This window comes from Nyctibius grandis, chromosome 7 (assembly GCF_013368605.1).
Source record: "Nyctibius grandis isolate bNycGra1 chromosome 7, bNycGra1.pri, whole genome shotgun sequence".
In the NCBI taxonomy this organism is placed as follows: domain Eukaryota; kingdom Metazoa; phylum Chordata; class Aves; order Nyctibiiformes; family Nyctibiidae; genus Nyctibius; species Nyctibius grandis.
This window is the reverse complement of record NC_090664.1, coordinates 41,179,116-41,198,081: the sequence shown is the minus strand read 5'-3', so window position 1 is coordinate 41,198,081 and position 18,966 is coordinate 41,179,116. Positions and strand designations below refer to the sequence as shown.

Below are 18,966 nucleotides of genomic sequence, written 5' to 3'. Positions count from 1 at the left end.
CCGACTCCGGTCGACACCCCGTCCTCGATGTTCTTGCTGTGATCGGCATCCTTAATGTTCTTGCCGTGATCAGCGTCCCGTCCTGATCCAGGTTGACCAGAGTCCGGTTCCCACCGCCAGTGTCTCCTAAACATTCAACCTTAAAAACAACTAAAGTTATATTTAAAACCTTATCTATACTAATTTTTATTTCTAAGTGTCCTATATTTCTTTTAAGGTAAAGAAAAGGTTAACCATACATCCCCTTTACTAAAATCATCAGAAGGTAATAATTCTAGGCCTACTCCTGCTTAGCTACCCATTAAGCTTTGATTGATGATTTTTTCAGTCATAGGTCAGGATTACACAAGGAGCTTTGAGAACAATATCCATGGATTGTGAAAGCCCACCTGTGTTTATTCAGATAGACTTATATTAATTATTCTATTCTTCATTCTATTTCACCCTTATTGATCCTTGTCTCCCTAACTCATAAGAACTTTTACATTAATTATGTGAAAATTTCTATAACACAGCTCCCATTTTCTGCACTTTCAATCACAGCATTTTTTTCCTCAACTATTCCATTTGCATTGCTTGTTTCTTCTAAAACTACTACTAAACTTGACAGAGTTGTGTGAGGATCAAGCAGTTTCAGAAGAGGTATGTCCACCTTTCTCTCTTGAAAGACACGGTTCTGAATTGTCATAGCTAACATAGAGTCTATGCCCAGTGATGAAAGTGGCGTATTCATGGTTAGTTCATCTGCGCTCAATCCAGTGAGGTCACTCACCAGTGAGGTGATATAATCTTCAGACTTGATTAAGGCAGTATCGTGGGATTGTAGCTGAGTTTCCTCAGAGGTTTCATGCTTGCTCCTGAATTCTTCTAACATAAGTGATTCGAAGCGAGTTTTCAGAGACATAGTCAGAGAAAAAATATGATTAAATAAAACTGGAAAATTTAATTTGACAACAGCTTGCTGCGGGTTATTTATAAGTAAGCTCTTCCTGAGATACTCATGAATTTCATGCACTTGCAGAATGTCTATGCCCTTGGATTCCAGAATGTTCTGAATATGGTTTTGATTGAGTAGTATGCCAAGGTTCAAAGCACCCCAGTTAATGGATTGGCCTGAAAGCCCACAGTTCCTCCTGTAGAGGCAGAAGACATCCAAGAAAGAGTTGGCAGCTGCATAGTTTGCCTGAGTGGAATTTCCCAGGAAGGAAGTAACAGAGGAGTAGCACACAAAGTAGTCAAGCTCCTGGCGTCTGGTAGCCCAATGAAGATTTAGGGTCCCTGCTACTTTTGGGCTCAGCACTTTCTGGAAGTCAGCCAAGTTCAGAACTTCAAGGCGACCGTCGTGTAAAACACCAGCACTTTGAAATACACCTTTGACTGGACTCCCTGCAAAGCTGTTTGCAATGGACTGGAAAGCTTTCTCAACATCCCTGGTCGAAGTGACATCACACTGCACAAACACTACTTTGCTGCCTTCGTGCTGCTGCTGCACAGCCTTCATCTCTTCTTGCTTCTCATTGCTTGGAATTTTCCTGGAGAGTATTGCAATACACCCTCCTCCATTTGCGGCTATGAATTTCACCGTTTCAAAGCCAAGTCCAGTGAGCCCCCCAACTACTACATAAACAGCATTCTGTTTAAACAGCTTCTTCTGGGATTCATACAACGGTATATCTGAAACCATGGTTGTGTCCTTCTGCCTTCTCAGTACAGCAAGGGGGACAGATTTGCAGGTAAAATAGGACACTGGAGAGTTCCTTCTTTCAAAGTTCTCAGTCTGCTGAAAAACAGAACCTGATAGATGTCTAAACCGTTTCATATCCATGGAACTTATCCATGCGTGCACAGTCTTTTGCAGTTCCTTTAGAGATGCTTTCTGGAAAATGCTGGTAAGTGTAAGGATATGAAAGCTGACATTTTCATGATCAATTCCACTGACGTTCTGGGTACATTCAGACTGTCGATTGCCACACACTATCACCACATCTTTAAGAAAGCACAGGTGGGCCAGATCCTCCCGAGACAGTCTGTCTACTGGAGGAAGAACAACCAGGGCATTGCATAGGTTTATATACTGGAACTTATCAGGAGTAGGCCTTGCAAGTACTGTTCTCCAACCCATCTCTTCTGCTGCCGCAGAAAGAACAAGGCACAAAACTGATGACGGCTCTGTAGAAATAATACCCAATGTTCTACCATGTTTCCCCTTGGGTAACCTCCGATTGAAGATTTCCCATGCAATGATGAAGTATGACACACAGGGCACATTCTGAAAGCATGGGAATTTCTTTACATTGAAACAAACAGTTCCTGGAATCCGAACTCTGGATGACGCAGCAGCTGGATAACATGAAACCACGTGATCTCCCACTTTAACTTTCTTCACATCAATGCCTGTTGCTGTTACTGTGCCACTGAAATCAAGAGCTAAAAGTCCATGTTTGTCTACTGCTTGTGAATTCCAATACAGTGTGTTCCCAAAGTTACGACTAGAAACACTAATGGGAACATAATCTTCTGAGTGGAGACATATTTTATCCACTTGAATTTCAACGCTCTGTTTTTCAAGCCGAGTAGCAGTGCTGGTGGACAATTCAGCAGACAAGTCTTTTGCTGTGTATGGATCAGACGTGTACAAAGTGAATGTTTCTGACTTCTGGAGGGATCTTATGGGTTGGCTGTAATCTGCATCTACAAAAGGCGTGCGTCTGATTTCAGCCACATAAGTTCTTCCTTGGCTGATGCAAACTTCTGGATAGTCCCCACCTTTGTATTTGGCAAGAACATCTGCCAGCACTGAGATGTCCAGGGAACTGGAAGAGCTGAGGTCAATCATCTGAAATGTGATTTCTGGAACTTCAGCGACACAAGTTCTGGTCATGCCATGCAACGCAAACCCACAGTTAACATGGTCTACGTTTCTTTCTGTCGTTCTGTACGTGATAACTCTGACTGAACACCGGGACGTTTTCTCTCTTAATGCCACAATAACTTGGCGATAGGCTTCACAACACTTTGCCAATTGGTCTACCACTTTGCTTGGGAAACCTTCGTTTAACTTTTGAATTCCCCACAGGAACAGAATTTCATTGTAATCCTCAACCTCTGCTCTCATTTTATTCTGTGGGTGGCCTTCCAAGAGGGATTCCCAGTCTTCATATATAACATATCTCGAATCAGGATGCAAATATTTTTTGAGCTGCTCAGCTATCCCAAATTTGTCAGCAAACACTAACACTCTGGCCATAGCCCCCAGATGTCCAATCGTCTGGGAAGGAGAGACTTCTTTCCACTTGTTTTCAAACATGAACTCATTGTCTCTGGAAGATGCCTGCTTCATGAAAGTGATGGCAACACGCTTCAGTTCAGCCAAAACAGAGCCACGTTTGTCCATAAAGCATCCACAGACCTCTAGGCAGTTCCCAATGGATTTACTTGTTCTCATATATATCATCATTTCTTCCTCCAGTGGCCGCAGCACCACCAGGCTGCCTATCCCTGAAGGAAAGCCTGCTCTGGACTGGAACGTCCTCGAGGTCATGACAGCGGTCATCTGCAGAAAGCAGTCGAGCAGCACGGGATGGATACAGTAGTTGTACATCTCTCTGACAGTCTCCTTGTTCACCTTTATGCTTGTTATAGCTTCCTTTAGCTCCTGACAGTAATGCACATCGCTGAGCTGCCTGAACATGGAACCATACTGAAAGCCAACCTGAGACAGTGCTTCATAAACCTCCTCTCTGCTGACCACTGACCTGCATCTTTGATAGATGTCTTGGAAGGAGATGGTGCTTTCTTCCACCACAGCTTCAGGCCCCTTTGTAACTTGGCCTGCAGCATAAACTGCGTTGGAGGAAGAGAGTATCTCAAAGGCTGTCACTGCATTTTGTGGACTCAGCTTGATACTCAAGACTTGGGAACTCTCTGTGAGAACACAGGGCACAGAAAAAGTGATACTCATCTGGCAAGTACTCAGAGGCACTCTAGGTCTTGAGCTGCTCATCACCGAGGCCAGACCAAGCTCCGCATAAAAAGCGCCAGGGACTAAAGCCACACCGTTGTTCTTGTGCTCATATAAGTATGATGTCGTGTCCTGAGACAGCAGGCAGCCAAACTCTGTGTTCTCACTGTTTATGCCATAAATCAAAGGATGACTGGAGCTGACATCTCTTTGGTTTCCTTGTTGATGGATATCCAGATAGGTCATGAGTTTTTTGCGGTCAAATTGATACCGCGGAATGGCCGCTGGAACGCTTTGATACCCGTTATAAAAGTGCTGCCAGTTGGGGTTATATCCCAGTTCAAAGAGATTTCCTACCAGGGTGAAGAGTGTCTGATACTCTGCATCAGTTTGCAAAGCAGAGAACACCTTTGTGCTTTTTCCTAGAGTTTCCTTTATGTTTCGCTGCAATGCTTGGTGAGGACTTATTTCCACAAACACCACATTTTCCCTCTCTCTCGCTGCAGTTTTGATGGCTTGAGTGAAAGCAACAGGCTCACGAGTATGGCGCGCCCAGAATTTGCCCTGAGCAAAGTCATTTTCAGACGCAGCCACCCCAGTCAGTGTTGAAATCACTTCTATTTCCCCCTTCTGTTTTTCTAAAGGCTGTATGTTCTCTTCCAACTCCCCAAGTATCATATCCATGCTGGGGCTGTGGTACGCAGCTGGGACATTTAAAACATGAAGAAAGATGTTTCTCTGGCTGAAAGCTTGAGCTAAATCTCTCTGGACAGCATCCACAGAGTCTGGATTCCCAGACAAGGTGCAGGAAACTGGGCTGTTGGAAGCTGCAATGCACACCTTTCCTGAGTAGCGATGCAGATGTTCAGCAATCTCTTGAACAGGGATGTTTCCAACCACCAACATCCTGCCACTGGCAGTCTTTGCCTGCAGCCGGCTCCGGTGATAAATCACTTTGACTGCATCTGCCAGGGAAAGGTACCCAGCAAAATGCGCAGCAGCAACTTCCCCTACCGAGTGGCCAACGGCAGCGACCGGCTTAACGCCCCAGTATTTCAGAAGGGAAGCCAAGGCAACCTGCAGGGTAAAAAGCAAGGGCTGGGAAAGCTCTGGGTTCAACACATCCTTTGGGCTATGACCTCTTGCTGGCAAGAGGCTGATGGGAGCGTGTTTCTGAAAAAGCACTTCTATTTCCTTACACTTGTCTCTGAACACTGGCTCTGAGCTCAGCAGTACCTCACTGAACTCCTTCAGTGTTACGCCATTGCCACAGAACACAAACACCAGCTGTGGTTCCACCTTTGACATGGCAAGTTCAGTGCTGGCTGCCGACATAACCTCTTGCTGCAAGTGTTGCAGAGAATTTGTGACAAATGCTTTTCGGTACCTGTAGTTGGCATGGCTTCTTCTGCAGGCAGATGTATAGGCCAGGCTTGGGAGGGTTATGGAGATTCTTGTGCTCAGCTGGTCAGCTGTATCGGCCATTGTCATCTGGAGGGCCTTACTCGATGCTGCTGACAGCAGAACTAATTCAAGGGGCCTCTTAAAGGCAGGAAGAGACTCTAGCTGCTTAACCTGCCTGACTACGATGTGAGCATTGGTTCCTCCAAACCCAAAGCAGTTGACGCCAGCTACTCTTCCATACTCGCTGGATTCTTCCCAGGGCTCTAGAGTTGTGGGAACTGCAAAGTTTAATTTCTCTGTATCGACGCTGCTCATCTCCTTCGAGTAGTGCAAGGATGGAACAATCTTTCCATGATGCATCATCAGAAGCACTTTGATTAACCCTGCTGCTCCAGCAGCTGATTCAGTGTGGCCAATATTTCCTTTCACCGAACCAATTTTCAGAATGGAAACTTGTGAAGACCTGTTTTTAGAAATGACACTACCTAGGCTTTCAGCTTCAGTAGGATCTCCAGCGACAGTTCCTGTACCGTGTGCTTCAATGTACTGCACAACTGAGGGATCAACACGAGTTCCATAAATGCTGCGCAGTAACTTCTCTTGCTGTATTTGAGACGGTCTTGTGATTGGAGTTATGGACCTACCGTTCTGATTTACTTCACTGATGTTTATAACACCCCAGATTTTGCTGTAGTCTTCCGTTGCCTGTTTCATAAAAAGGTAAAATTATCTTTAATAATCTCCTGCTTTCTCTGTGTAAGGAAAAAACCCCACATAACAAAACCAAGAACAGAGAGAGTATAATACTAACATTTAAATATATATACATATATATAAAATATATATAATACTAACTTTCCCATGCTAGGCAAAGTGCACAAATGCTTAATGCTTCATAAGTGCTTTATTAATCTTAAACTGGAATTGGAAAAGATTTTCTGGAAAAGTAATTATTAGAGCCGAGGATGCAAAATTCAGGTAAGCAACCAGTCTTACTTTAGGCTGCTTCACAAGCAATTTTACCTTTTTCAGTGGTTTGAGGAAAACAACACCACAGCCTTCTCCCCTCCCATAGCCATCTGCCTTTTTGGAGAAGGGTTTGCTTATTCCCTCTGGAGAGATCATTTTTGCTCTAGTGAGAGAGACAAAGGTGCGGGGATCTATGATGCAATTCACTCCACCACAGATGGCTGCCTCACAGTCTCCTGGAGTAAAATAGAAACATACCCATGTTGAGATGTCCAGGATGATAGGCAGAAACAGTAGCAATCGTAATTTCTTTATCCAGCATCTCTTCAGTCCCATTACCTGATTTAATTGCTTGCAAGGCGTAGTGCAGAGCAAAAAGAAAAGATGAACATGCAGTGTCAATGGCCAGTGATGGTCCAGTCAGATTAAATGTGAACGAGACCCTGTTAGCAGCAATGCTAGCTGCTGTTCCTGTACCGTCATAGTGATTGATTTCATTCACTGCTCTGCTTGTTACGATTTCATAGTCTCGATTCATAAGACCTGTAAAAATATCAAATACATGTCACGTTAACCCAAGCAAACAAAAGGGATGTACAACCCTAAACCTGAGAGCATGTTTTGGTTTTCTGTTTTGATAGTAAACTACATAGCATCAGTGCTCCTGTGGTGAAACTTTGCTTCAACACAAGTCAAAGGCAAAACTCCCAGCAATTCCCCTGGACCCAACTTACACAAACATACCTAACACTTGAAATTTCTACCTGCACAGTAAATGACAGGTGTTTCCTGATGGCTCAGCTCTCTGTATGATGCCATTAAGCTCTGTGTAGCCTGTGTAGATCCCTGTATCTCAGTTTGAGAGTGGTTGTTTTGGTTTCACTATGGGCATACGTATTAAGAAGTTACAACAAGGATATCTGGGACAGGACATGTACAGGACATTAGCTTCAGTTCCTCAGATGTTCCAAGTTAAAGGTCAGAGCATAGCTACATCCAATGCTTTTTCTTTATCTTTGGTTTGCTCACTGTGATCCAGTAAGTGGGACAGAAATAGAAAAGAAGAACAGGGCCTGTGAGAGGAGTTGTGTCCTCTTTCTGAGAACACACATGCTGGAAATACAGCGGATCCCCAAGCCCACAGGCATGTATGGAAAATGCAGTTCATCTATTCAGAGAGCAAGGAATAGTCTCCTCTGTGAAAGAAGAGGATGGTCAGACTAAAAGTTAATCTAATCAGTTTGCCCCTATAGTTACATCAGCCTGACAATCCCAGAAAACTCCTCTTAAAAGAGACACAGATTACACCAGCAAAAACGTGCTGTAATTGTAGCTCCTTGACAAAATAAGCAGTTGGACAAGTGCACCTTGGTAGCATACTAGTATCTACATGAGGATTTCTGCTGCTTTAAAAGGATCTTAACCCCCACAACACCTTAGCTAATATTACACTGGAAAACAGTACGCTGGAAAAAGTGTAGGCTTGGTTTGAGAGTATCATTCCTGGGAAGTGTTGGGTTTGGTAGACAGTTTAACTCTTTCCTGCTTCAGCTTCAGTGCCTGAAGACACTAAGAGGAGCACCTAAAATAGATACGTGAATTATATAATGAACTTCTGGAATAGCCCAGTAATCCTTACCAAAAATCACCAGTAGTGTCATAGCAGAGTAGCATTAAATTCTCTAGTGCTAGACGCGTATGTAAAGTTTATGAAGGAAAGCTCCAGTCTTTGTGAGGTTCAAATGGACATTCTTCACCATGAAATTTTCATCTTACCAATAAAAACACCTGTTTTAGTGCCACTGACAGCTTCCACAGGGACTCCTGCATCCTCCAGGGCTTTGTATGTGCATTCTACCAGTAACTTCTGTTGCGGATCCATGCGTGCAGCTTCCAGATCATTAATCCCAAACAGGTGGTTGTCAAATGAGTTAAATCTAAAATACACAGACCAGAAAACGGTACAATATATAGACAATAGGCCTTTACTTCTAGACTCAAAGTACACGTTTTTTGCAATGTCATGAAAAGCAAAGCAGTAACTGGTGTTTAGGCCACAGTTCCCATTTATGAAATCCAGAAGAAAATATGTGTAGGCCAAGCATGCTTTATGTCCCACAACAAAATATGTATTTTTATCAATGATTCTGCATTTCACAGTTATGAGCCCAATCCCAGAAATCTTTATTCACATGGTTATCTCACTAGTACCAACAGGACTCCTCAGATTATGAAAATTTGCTGAGTGAGACTCCCTCTGCTGTAATGTGGTCTCAGCCAACAAGTCCTAAACAAATATTGCCTTCTAAATTATTTTAAGGAAATATAGACTGATGTTTTTACAATTTAAAACCAATAAGCAGAGGATCAGCTTGAATGCTTCCAATATATTCCCTTATCTAGTAATCATTTCAAAATGTTTTATGTGTGCATGTGTGTGTGTTTACCTTTAAAAAAATATTCAGAGTAGGCCCACGCTTACAAAAGACCAAGCCCAGGCTTAATCTTCCATCCCAAGATTGGCTTTGTATGGCCTTCTACCATTTCTTGATTTGAGGGAAAATTCCCCATAGAGGTGTACCCATACCTCTGGGATAATTTGACATGAGACATGAGGACACAAGTGAAGAGACGGATGCTGTAGTTTGCTCCTCCAGGCTTTCTTTTTACACTAGTATCGTTACCTGATACTTACACATACATAATCCCTCAGTATTGTGGAGGAGTGACTCAGGAAAAAGTTCCATTTTTTAAAGACATGACAGTACGAGCCCAGAGAAAAGCAAGATTGTTAAGAAATGATGAATAGTTCAGGTGTACAAGCAAGCAAGCATAACACTCAAATTAAACATAAGATCCCCTTGTTGACTATGGAGCAAAACCACACTTCCTTACTTTGTATCTAAATTGTCACACCAGCACATGAATTAGAGCTACTTGTCCCCGCAAGCACAGAATTAGGTTCTGAGGTCCAGCAAAGCTGGCTAACCTGCAGGCTGAAACTGGAGCAGACTCACCAGGCAGTTCTTACACCTCAGAGTCCACAGTCTGCCACCTTCCTCCACAGTCCGTAGGTGGACAGTACAAATTATTTGGCAGTCCAGAGCCCACCTCGCATCCAGTCCATACCCCTGCATGCATAATGCATGTGTACTTCTGTGTACCCAAAATGCAGACACCCCGTCACATGACAGGTGACATCTCCACTCATGGTGGGCATGTACATACATGTTCAATTATGTAATCAAAGGTCATATGTGTTCCCAGCCACGTACGTATGTGCGTAACACGGCCTGCAACTGAATTTGCTCATCCATGTCACGTACCAGGAATTCCTGCACTTTGACAACTGCATGCTCATCACTTGAGATAAAAGAAAGCCGGTTCCTAGGTCCCATTTATAAGCTCTTCCTGTGCCTTGCACCCCCTGAAAGGCTGGACACATAAGTCTAAGTGCAAAAAGAGTCAGTGGCACCACATAGTAACAGACTCACTCTTTGAGAAGAGCAGCTCGTGTTGTACATATTTTTCCTGGCTTGTTATCATCTGGATCATACCACTCCTTGGCATTAAATCTCTCGGGGGGGATTTCTACGGTGCAGTTTTTGCCTTCCTCCAGGACTTTCCAGAAATTGTCAATTCCGTCACCTGTTGCACAAAGATTTTAAAGTACATTAAATTATGTGCTCCCCCTCCCTTGCAGACTCAGAAATGCACACTCAGTTACAAGGAACTCCCACGTATAAACGCAGGTTGCTCAAGCAGAATCACCAGAGAAAGAAATGGTCATTCTTTGGTGAGAGGAAAATGGAAAGGCATGACTGGTCTCTTCACTGCTTGCCTAAAGGCAAAGGAACCCCACAAAGTCCTTCTGCTGTCCCCATTTCCCTAGCAGGTCACTGCATCTACTATATCCATGCATCATGTCCTCACTGACCACATGAGTATGGTGAGGTCTTTCTGTATCTGTACAGCACCACTCCTCAGGCAGCTCCACTGGCAGCAAAAGGTCTTCTCTGGACACGAGCTCTTTGAAGACACACTGAGCTTACAAATACCAGGAAAATGCCAGAGGCATTATCCTTTGTGCCTAACACTAGAAGGGCATCCAAATCAAACATAAAACGATGTGTTTATTCAACGCTGACAGAGCCCAATACCTCACTACTGGATTGTGAGGGACCCTGTCCTTACTGGTTGAGATCCAGAGCTCCAGCTTCAGGCACTGAGCATATATCTAGACCCTCAGCCCTCAAACCAACTCACATGGCATCCACACAGTGGCCCACATTTCTCCTCCTCCCAGCTTCCACTTCCCCCTCACCTGTACTCGCTCTGGAAACAGCCCTGTGCAGGTGCTGCCCTGTGGCATGTCCAAGCACTGACCGGGAGAGCTCTAACTGACGTGGGCCAGCGCTGGGCTGGGCACTGTGCTAGCAGTCAGTAACAGTGATCGCAGGACAGCATTCCCACCTAAGCCCTCCCGTGGTTAGTCCATCGTCATAGACACAGCCTCCGACACTAGCCAGACACGGGTACTTTAACAGCTCCCATCACTCCGGTTCCTTTGAGGCAAGTTCAGAAGCGCACTTCTGAGCATGCACAGTGCAGGATCAGGACACGTGTTCACTTACTGCATGGACAGGGAAGTAAGAACAATGTTTCTGAAGAGAGTCCCTTTACTGGCATGTCTGGACCAACAAATGGCTTGCACCAAATTTGTATTTAATGCTGGGGCAAGAGACTGCTGCTAAGTATTTACTAGCCCTTTACTGGATTCAGGACCATTCCTGTTTGCTCACAGTTAGCTGTGGGCCACATAGTTATCGCTGTACCACATATACCTGTCGAATCTCGGACAAAATGAAGCCAGGAACTGAAATGCAGTGAGGGCAAGAAAGAAGACAAGGGAAGGAAGAGACTAGCACGGTCACCTTTAGGGCTGAACGCCGACTTGCAAGGACAGAACTGTATTCCACTCCTTGGATTATTATACTGTAATAAAGCAGGAAGCTTTCTTTTAGTAAGACCCAATCTATTTACACTACAGGCAGAGCTGGTGATATTGACAGGCCCTCGATCTGTCCTGTCCCTATGGATGTGTTTTCCTGCAACAATGCACAATCATCCAGCCAGTGCACGTGCAGAAAGCTCACATCATCCCAGACCCATCCAGTTCATTTGTATGAGTTTCATGTGTGCAGCTCAATGCCCTGCCCACAGCCGACACTGCAGGTCTGCCTGTCGGTGGACAGATTTGAACCAGTTAGTTTCCACCCAGTGTGACCTGTTACAAAGATCCTACAAGCAGCAAAGCAACGAATTCTACAGAAGTAAGGGAGGAACATGTTGTTTTCCTCCACCTCCACAGTAATGAGTGACTGTGTTTTCAATGTTCACTCAGCAGCCTGCTTTGCTTTTACCCCAAACTTACCTCCAGGAAAGTTGCATCCTATTCCCACGATAGCAACTTCATCTTCAGTTTCGATCTCCATCTCCTGGGCTGCACAATACAGGTGTAAATGTCAGCCAGCTCAAACAATTACACATTTATCATTAAATAAATATTAGGTTAAAAGGTGAATGTCCGACAAACACACATACTTGTTCAAAGATTCATTAATCTTCAACGATCTGTTACTGGTTGTGAGAAGAAATGACATTCCCCACAGACCTGCACAGTATTTTTATTGTTGTCTCTACTTTTAGAGGAAAATGCCTGCCTAATTCCCCTAACTCCCTCAGTCACAAACACTTCCTCTTTACTGTTAACCTCTGCTATTCCTGCCACCAGCTGATCTGCTCTTGACCCCCTCCCTGGATCAGTCCTGCTTCACTTCTTGCCTACAGAAGTGAATGTGCATTGACCAAGGCACACTTTCAGCTCTGTCATCTCTATCCTACTCACAAAGCAGACCTCCCAAACAGGCTCTGCAATTCACCAGCTAAAATCAAACCACGTAAACAAGCAACAGATAATCAAGTAGCTGAAGGAACAAAAGATGTCTTCCACACATTGAAAAATTTACTTCTCGGTTCCATTAACTAAGACAAAGGAAGTTAAGAGGCCACCTAGCAAAAATAAGGAGACCAGAATGTGACTTTCTAGGAGTAAATTCTATTTTACCAATAATACAAATTCTAAAAAGCTATAAAAATTGTTTTCTTTTACTTCTTTCAAAATTGTCTATGATTTCTATGTTTTTTCTATTTCATATTTTAATTTCATTGCTAACCTAAAGCTGCAAAGCCCAAAAGAGATACTCTTATCACAAAGGTACTTTTAAGCATTGTCCCCAAGATAGCACTTAAATAGCATATAATAGATAAATAAGGACCTTCTGATTTTAACTTAACCTATGTCATTGGCATCTATAGAGTTATCCAGTGAGCTATGCAACTCTTACCTTATGTTGTCCCAGTAGGGTGTACTTAGTCTGAATCTGTGGAAGTCAGTTATATAGGATTCTGTGAGGTTTCGTTTTCAAACAGACACACTAAAATGTGGTGAAAATGTTATTTCCTTTCAAAGGAAAAAAGGCAAATGAGTCATGTGATTCCTCAGTGGCCCCTGACTAAAGTTCAAAACGACTTCCCTGAAGTAGTAAATTCTTGATGAAATCAGGCTTTACACCAGGACAAGAGTAAAATCTCTGTCTTATGCAACTTCTTACAGTTAGCAAAACAATAAATTGGGGCTATCCTTGCCATGAAGTAGCCCATAAAAATTTTATTCAAGGACTCTGTTGTTAAAGTAACAACTCAGTTTGGTTTGCTCTTAATATCAACAAATCTGAACTAGTGTTTAAAGTCCCATCTTTTTGTTGGAGGCATCATTTGTGAAAACTAAGCACAAACTCTCTATAAACATAAAACCTGAGTTTCATATTTGATTCCACCACCACATTCTTTTACCAAGCAGGAGCATTTAGATATGCAAGCACAAAAAGTCTTGTCAAAAGACAAACAGTCCCAACATATTTCTGAGTCCACCATGACATTAAAAGCAATATTGAGCTTTCCTTCTAAAAACTGCCATCTTCTTAAAAGCAACACAAACATCAGAATATCCAGAAGTAACATCTGAAAGCATCAAGTCCACTAGTCTCTGCTAGATGCCTTTTTAACTCTTCCTCATCTGATTTCACCTCAACCACCCAAACCCATCTTTCTCCTCTTCTCACTTTGTAATGGAAACACAGTGTTGGAGGAGCCAGGAGAGTTCCCAGAATCACACACAGAATCAATCATCTTGGAATATACGGTTAACTTTTTCCCTGGTTGTAGGATCCAACTCTTTCCAAAAAGGCAGAAAAAAAACACTGTGCTGAGAAGAAACAGTTTATTCTGCCACTGAAGAGCTTTGTAACCTGCCCGAAGAAGCTCAGATTCTGCTAGTCTGAAGCTGGCTTGAGTATCCCCATATTTTACACGTGTCTAAAAACCACTCTTTGCCATGAGGGCACATTGCTGGTTCATATTCAACTTGGTGTGAGGGCACATTGCTGGTTCATGTTCAACTTGGAGTCCAGCAGGACCTCCATGTCCTTTCCTGCAAAGCTGCTTTCCATCTAGGCTGCTGGAAAGATCTGTTAGATCTTTTGTAGCTATGCTGGTCCATGCACCAGTGTATGCTGGGGGCTGCCCAGCTGGAAAACAGCTTTGCAGGAAAGGACCTGCAAAGTAGACCTACAACAGGAGCTACAATAGATCTATTGTAGCTATACTGGATTTCAATAGCTACATCAGGATTCAAGAGAATTTTAGGCACTTAAAAGACAACTTGATTAAAAAATAAGAAAATCTTGCTCACCCAGCAGTCATCTAATCTGGAGGTGAACTGACAAGATGCCTCTATCTTTAGCACAAAAGATCCCCGAACTCCTGTTGTTGCCATCCTGGTCACACTTAAAATTGCTGTGGGCTGAAATAGTAAGCAGCACGTTCTCGACAAGCCTATGAGATTCTAGGCAGACACGCTATACGCTGTGTCCTCCTATGAATTCAATCCGGTTTAGCAGGCCCAGAGCACACCTATCTCAACCAACATGAGTGGGACAGTTCAAAACACAACACTGATGACATTCATTTATCTTTGTTCTGCTTGACACTGGAGATGGTGACACACATTTTCATCCATTAGTCAGAGTTAATAAATTATTCACCACAATGAGGTTCCAACTCATCTGTCCTACAGTGCTCCTCTAGTGTCACGGTTTAAAGCTGGGCCGGCTATTAAACCTGTGGCAGATGCTCTCTGTTAACCCTCCCCCCCACACCCAAAGGGAAAGGGAAAAGGGAGAGAGACTTATGGGTTGGAAATTAAAACAGTTTTAATAAACTACAATAATGAAAAAGAGTGTAATAATAATATTGGAATAATCAAATATATACAAATATATACAAAACCAAGACTGAGAGCTTGGAAATCCTCCTCAGGCAGAGTTGCTCCCCCCAGCACAGGTAGAGGGGAAAATGCAGTAGCTCCCCCCAGCACACCTGCAGGCTTTTAACTGGAAAATTGGCAAAGCTGGTACCAATCAGTGGGAGACAGGAGGGCCCCTCCCTCCTGGGCCCCACCTCCAGGAGGCAGTGGGTTAGTGATAAATAGGAAAGTGAGAATGACATGTATGGGATGGAATACCTCGTTGGTCAATCTTGGGTCACCTGCCCTGTCTGCTCCTCCCTGCAGGTGCGAGCCCCCTTCGGCTCTTCACTCATAAGCAGTGAGGAATTTAGCAGTGACCTTGGTTTCTCTAAGACTAATTGGCCTGGTTTGGGCCAAACCAGGACATTCCACCCCTTATTCCATACCATTCACGTCATACTCAGATCACCACTACCTTTTCATTTTCAAATATATATACACATATCACTAGTTTATGATTCATCTCTATACAAAAAGTTCATTAAGTTCATTTGGTTCAGGATTGTGGGTTTCCATCTGGCTAGCAGTCTCTCAGCAGTCTCGCTGGCTAGCAGTCTCTCTTTTGTCATGGTTCGTGCCCACGGGTTGCAGGTTAAAGATGTCAGACTCGAGGAGGTTACTGGATGCCACTTGATGAAGCTAGTTCCGGTCTCATCACCACTGTCTTAACCTGAAAGACACTTATGCAGCAACAACATACAGTTCAGACTTAAGTAGTCTCACCCAGAATCAGATCACCTTCAGGGACACATCGGACTTCACCATCTTGCAACATCACCCACCAAGTACATCCAGGTCCCTGAGCAAAAGCAATCCCACGAATGGGTTTACCTTTGCCCGTTGCAGGAAGAACCCAGACAGCTTTTCCCAATAGATTCCTTTCATGCACCACCGGGACTTTATCTCCTTCTACTGTATGTAGAAGGTCTGACTGAGCAGGGCCAGCTCGATTGATAGATCCTCTGGTGTTAACTAACCAGGTAGCTTGTGCCAGATGTTTATCCCAGTTTTTAAAGGTTCCACCCCCCATTGCTTTCAGGGTAGTTTTTAACAGCCCATTATACCGTTCAATTTTCCCAGAGGCTGGTGCATGATAGGGGATGTGATATACCCGTTCGATGCCATGCTCTTTGGCCCAGTTGTCTATGAGACTGTTTTTGAAATGAGTCCCATTGTCCGACTCAATTCTCTCTGGCGTGCCGTGTCGCCACAAGATTTGCTTTTCGAGGCCCAGAATAGTGTTCCGGGCAGTAGCATGGGGCACAGAGTATGTTTCCAACCATCCGGTGGTCGCCTCCACCATGGTAAGCACATAACGTTTACCCTGGCGGGTTTGAGGGAGTGTGATGTAGTCAATTTGCCAGGCAAGGTAGACAGCTGTTTAATGTCCTCAGTCTCTACAGCTGCTATACCAAAGGCCCATCTATACCCTTTTGGGTCCTTGAAATACCCTCTCTTGAGGTAGTCTATGCCAAGGATGCACGGAGCATCTGGGCCAGTCACAATGGGGTGCTTTTTCCATTCATTTTTAGTTAGGCTCACTTCGGCCTCCAATACAGATAACACTTGAGATCCTCCTGTTACTCCTGAAATACTGATAGATTCTGCCCCTTTATGATCCAATGGCATTAGGGTGCACTGTGCACCAGTGTCTACCAAGGCTCGATACCTTTGTGGTTTTGATGTGCCAGGCCATCGAATCCACACAGTCCAATAAACTCGGTTGTCCCTCTCCTCCACCTGGCTGGAGGCAGGGCCCCCCTAATTAAGAAATGGATTCGTGCTGCTCACAGGGACTGGACCTTCATTTCTCCTATTCACACTTGGGAAAAAGTGATTTGAGGCCCATCTTCCCTGACTGGGGTCCTGCTCACTGGTAACTGGAGCAGCCAACCTCCTAGAAAAATTCTCTCTGGTATTTCTTTTAGCTTGCAACTCACGTACTCGTGCCTGTAGGGTACTGGTAGGTTGTCCATGCCATCTGCTCATGTCCTCCCCATAACCACGCAGGGCAAACCACAGGATACCTCGTCATGTGTTCCGTTTCCTTTGAGCTGGTCCTGTAGGAGAACGTTTTCTCCTAACAGCTGCAACGCGCGCCTGTGTAGGTAGAGAGTCAAGTTTATTCTCTATCCTGGACAGTTTGTCTGACAGTTGTTTAAATGAGTCCTTGTTCTCCTTAGTCAGTTTTTCCACAGCCGAGATGCGTGCCTGCAGTGGGGAAGAAATACTATCTTCATACTGTCGCATACAGTTAGCCATTTCGCCCACAGTAGAACGTGCCATATCATCTTCTCCCCATACTAATATTGACAATGTATGGGTATATGTCGGTGGAGCATTCTTCACAACCTTCCGGAACATGGATCGGTTACATTCCACTTCATCAGGATTTACAGGATCTACAATGTCCCGTGGGTGTCTATAAATGATCTCTTGCACAGCTAGTTCTCTAAGGTAGTTAATACTTTTTTCTATAGTGGTCCATTTGCTTAGGTGGCTCATAACATCATCTTTATAGGGATACCTGCTCTTTACAGCTGACAAGAGTCGCCTCCAGAGACTGATAGTGTTTGACTTTCTTGCGAGCGCCTTATCAATACCACCATCTCTGGACAGAGATCCCAACTGTCTGGCTTCTCTGCCATCCAATTGCATGCTGTCTGCCCCATTATCCCAGCATCGGAGCAACCAGGTAATAATAGGTTCACCGTCATAACGGCTAAAGTCTTTCCTTATATTTCTCAGGTCCTTCAGGGATAAAGAGTGGTAGGTTATCTCTACATCCGAGTCCTCCTCTTGTGATAGTTCTGCTTTAGAAGGACCTTTCTTCTGTGATGGGTCTGCTTTAAAAGGACGATCAAGGGAACCCCCATCTGTGTCAGGCCCTAACTCTGCCTGAGAAGGGCCCTCACCTGGGTCATATGATGGCTCTGCCTTAGAAGGCTCTGAGTCATCATCCTTCTCTTCACGAGCTGATTTCTTTTGGTATTTCTTCCTGGTTACAGGAGCAATTGGTACAGATTCGATAGATGCTGGGGTCTGAGTAGATGCAGTGGCTGTCGTGGGAGTGCTGAGAGTCTGAGTAGCTGCAGTGGCCATCTTGGGGGGTGTAGCAGTTGTAGTGCAGGCTGCCGAGGTTTCAGTGGGTTTAGTGGCTGTAGCGGCAGTACACACTGTAGGATCTGAGGTGGCTGCATAACACCTACAACTGTCCCTGCACCGATATTTAATCTTATCCCACATCAGAAACACATTCAGGAATAAAAACATGCCACCTAGACAGCACCATCCGAATTTCGCAAAATCTAGTGTAATCAGCTTGGCAGGAAAGGAGAAGGTACTATTTCCCGAAGTAAAACTGGAAGTGTAATCATTAACAGAATCAGTTAAAGGACGCCTGGAGCGTGCAAATGAAGTCGCTGCTACTGATTCGTGATTAAAGCTGCCCATCATTGTGTCATAGAGATAAGAGATCGGAATATTAACTGGTTGCTCCGATGCTGGGATAATGGGGCAGACAGCATCTGTCCTACAGTGCTCCTCTAGGCACCAGGGAATCACTAGGGAGGTTTGGACCTTCTACCCCAAATTATTTTGCTATTTAAGTCAGTAACTGTTTCAGATGAAGCCCTTAGTCTTGATTGGGAACCAGAATCAATCAGTTTCACCTCCCAAATGAACACCTTAGCCTCTAGGCAAGCAAAGCCAGGCTCCTTTGTGCTTGCCCTCTTGACATCCTCTTCATTCTCCTTATGTAGCCACTCAGCTATGGGAACTCATGCCCATGCTCTATCCTTCCTGGATAGGGGCTGCAACCAATAAGATGCTATTGAAGAAGCTGGCACCTCTTCACCTTGTTGCTGTTCACTTCTTTTTGATTCCAGGTACACAGAAGTACCCATTGGCAGCCTGAAGTTAGGTATGCAAAACATGAGATGATCAGTGCCACCCAGAGTTGTCATTGCTTCTTGTTTACTGGTAGGTAGCACTTCTTCCCACGCCGCCTTAATCTCTGCGTTTGTTGTTGTTCAGCCTTCTGAGGCTCCTGTCTCCTCATCCCACTGGGGGGCTATAATCACCTTACTTTAGCCTCTGGATTCACTGCTAAAGGCTGTAAACCTATCAGCTATGTGAGTGTCCACCACCCAAGTCTTAAAGTGACACCAAATGACAGTTTATCCCTCTTTCTGGCTGTAGTCTT

At 44.2% G+C, this 18,966-nt stretch overlaps 1 protein-coding gene across 1 annotated transcript; it reads right to left on the bottom strand.

The window, feature by feature from the left end:
- Positions 1-490: 490 nt before the first annotated feature.
- On the bottom strand, positions 491-11,884 carry LOC137666039 (phenolphthiocerol/phthiocerol polyketide synthase subunit C-like). The gene is given in 7 exon segments (XM_068405619.1): positions 491-6,070; positions 6,389-6,570; positions 6,674-6,877; positions 8,111-8,271; positions 9,829-9,982; positions 11,769-11,856; positions 11,858-11,884. Coding segments are annotated over 7 exon segments (6,396 nt in total).
- Positions 11,885-18,966: the final 7,082 nt, after the last annotated feature.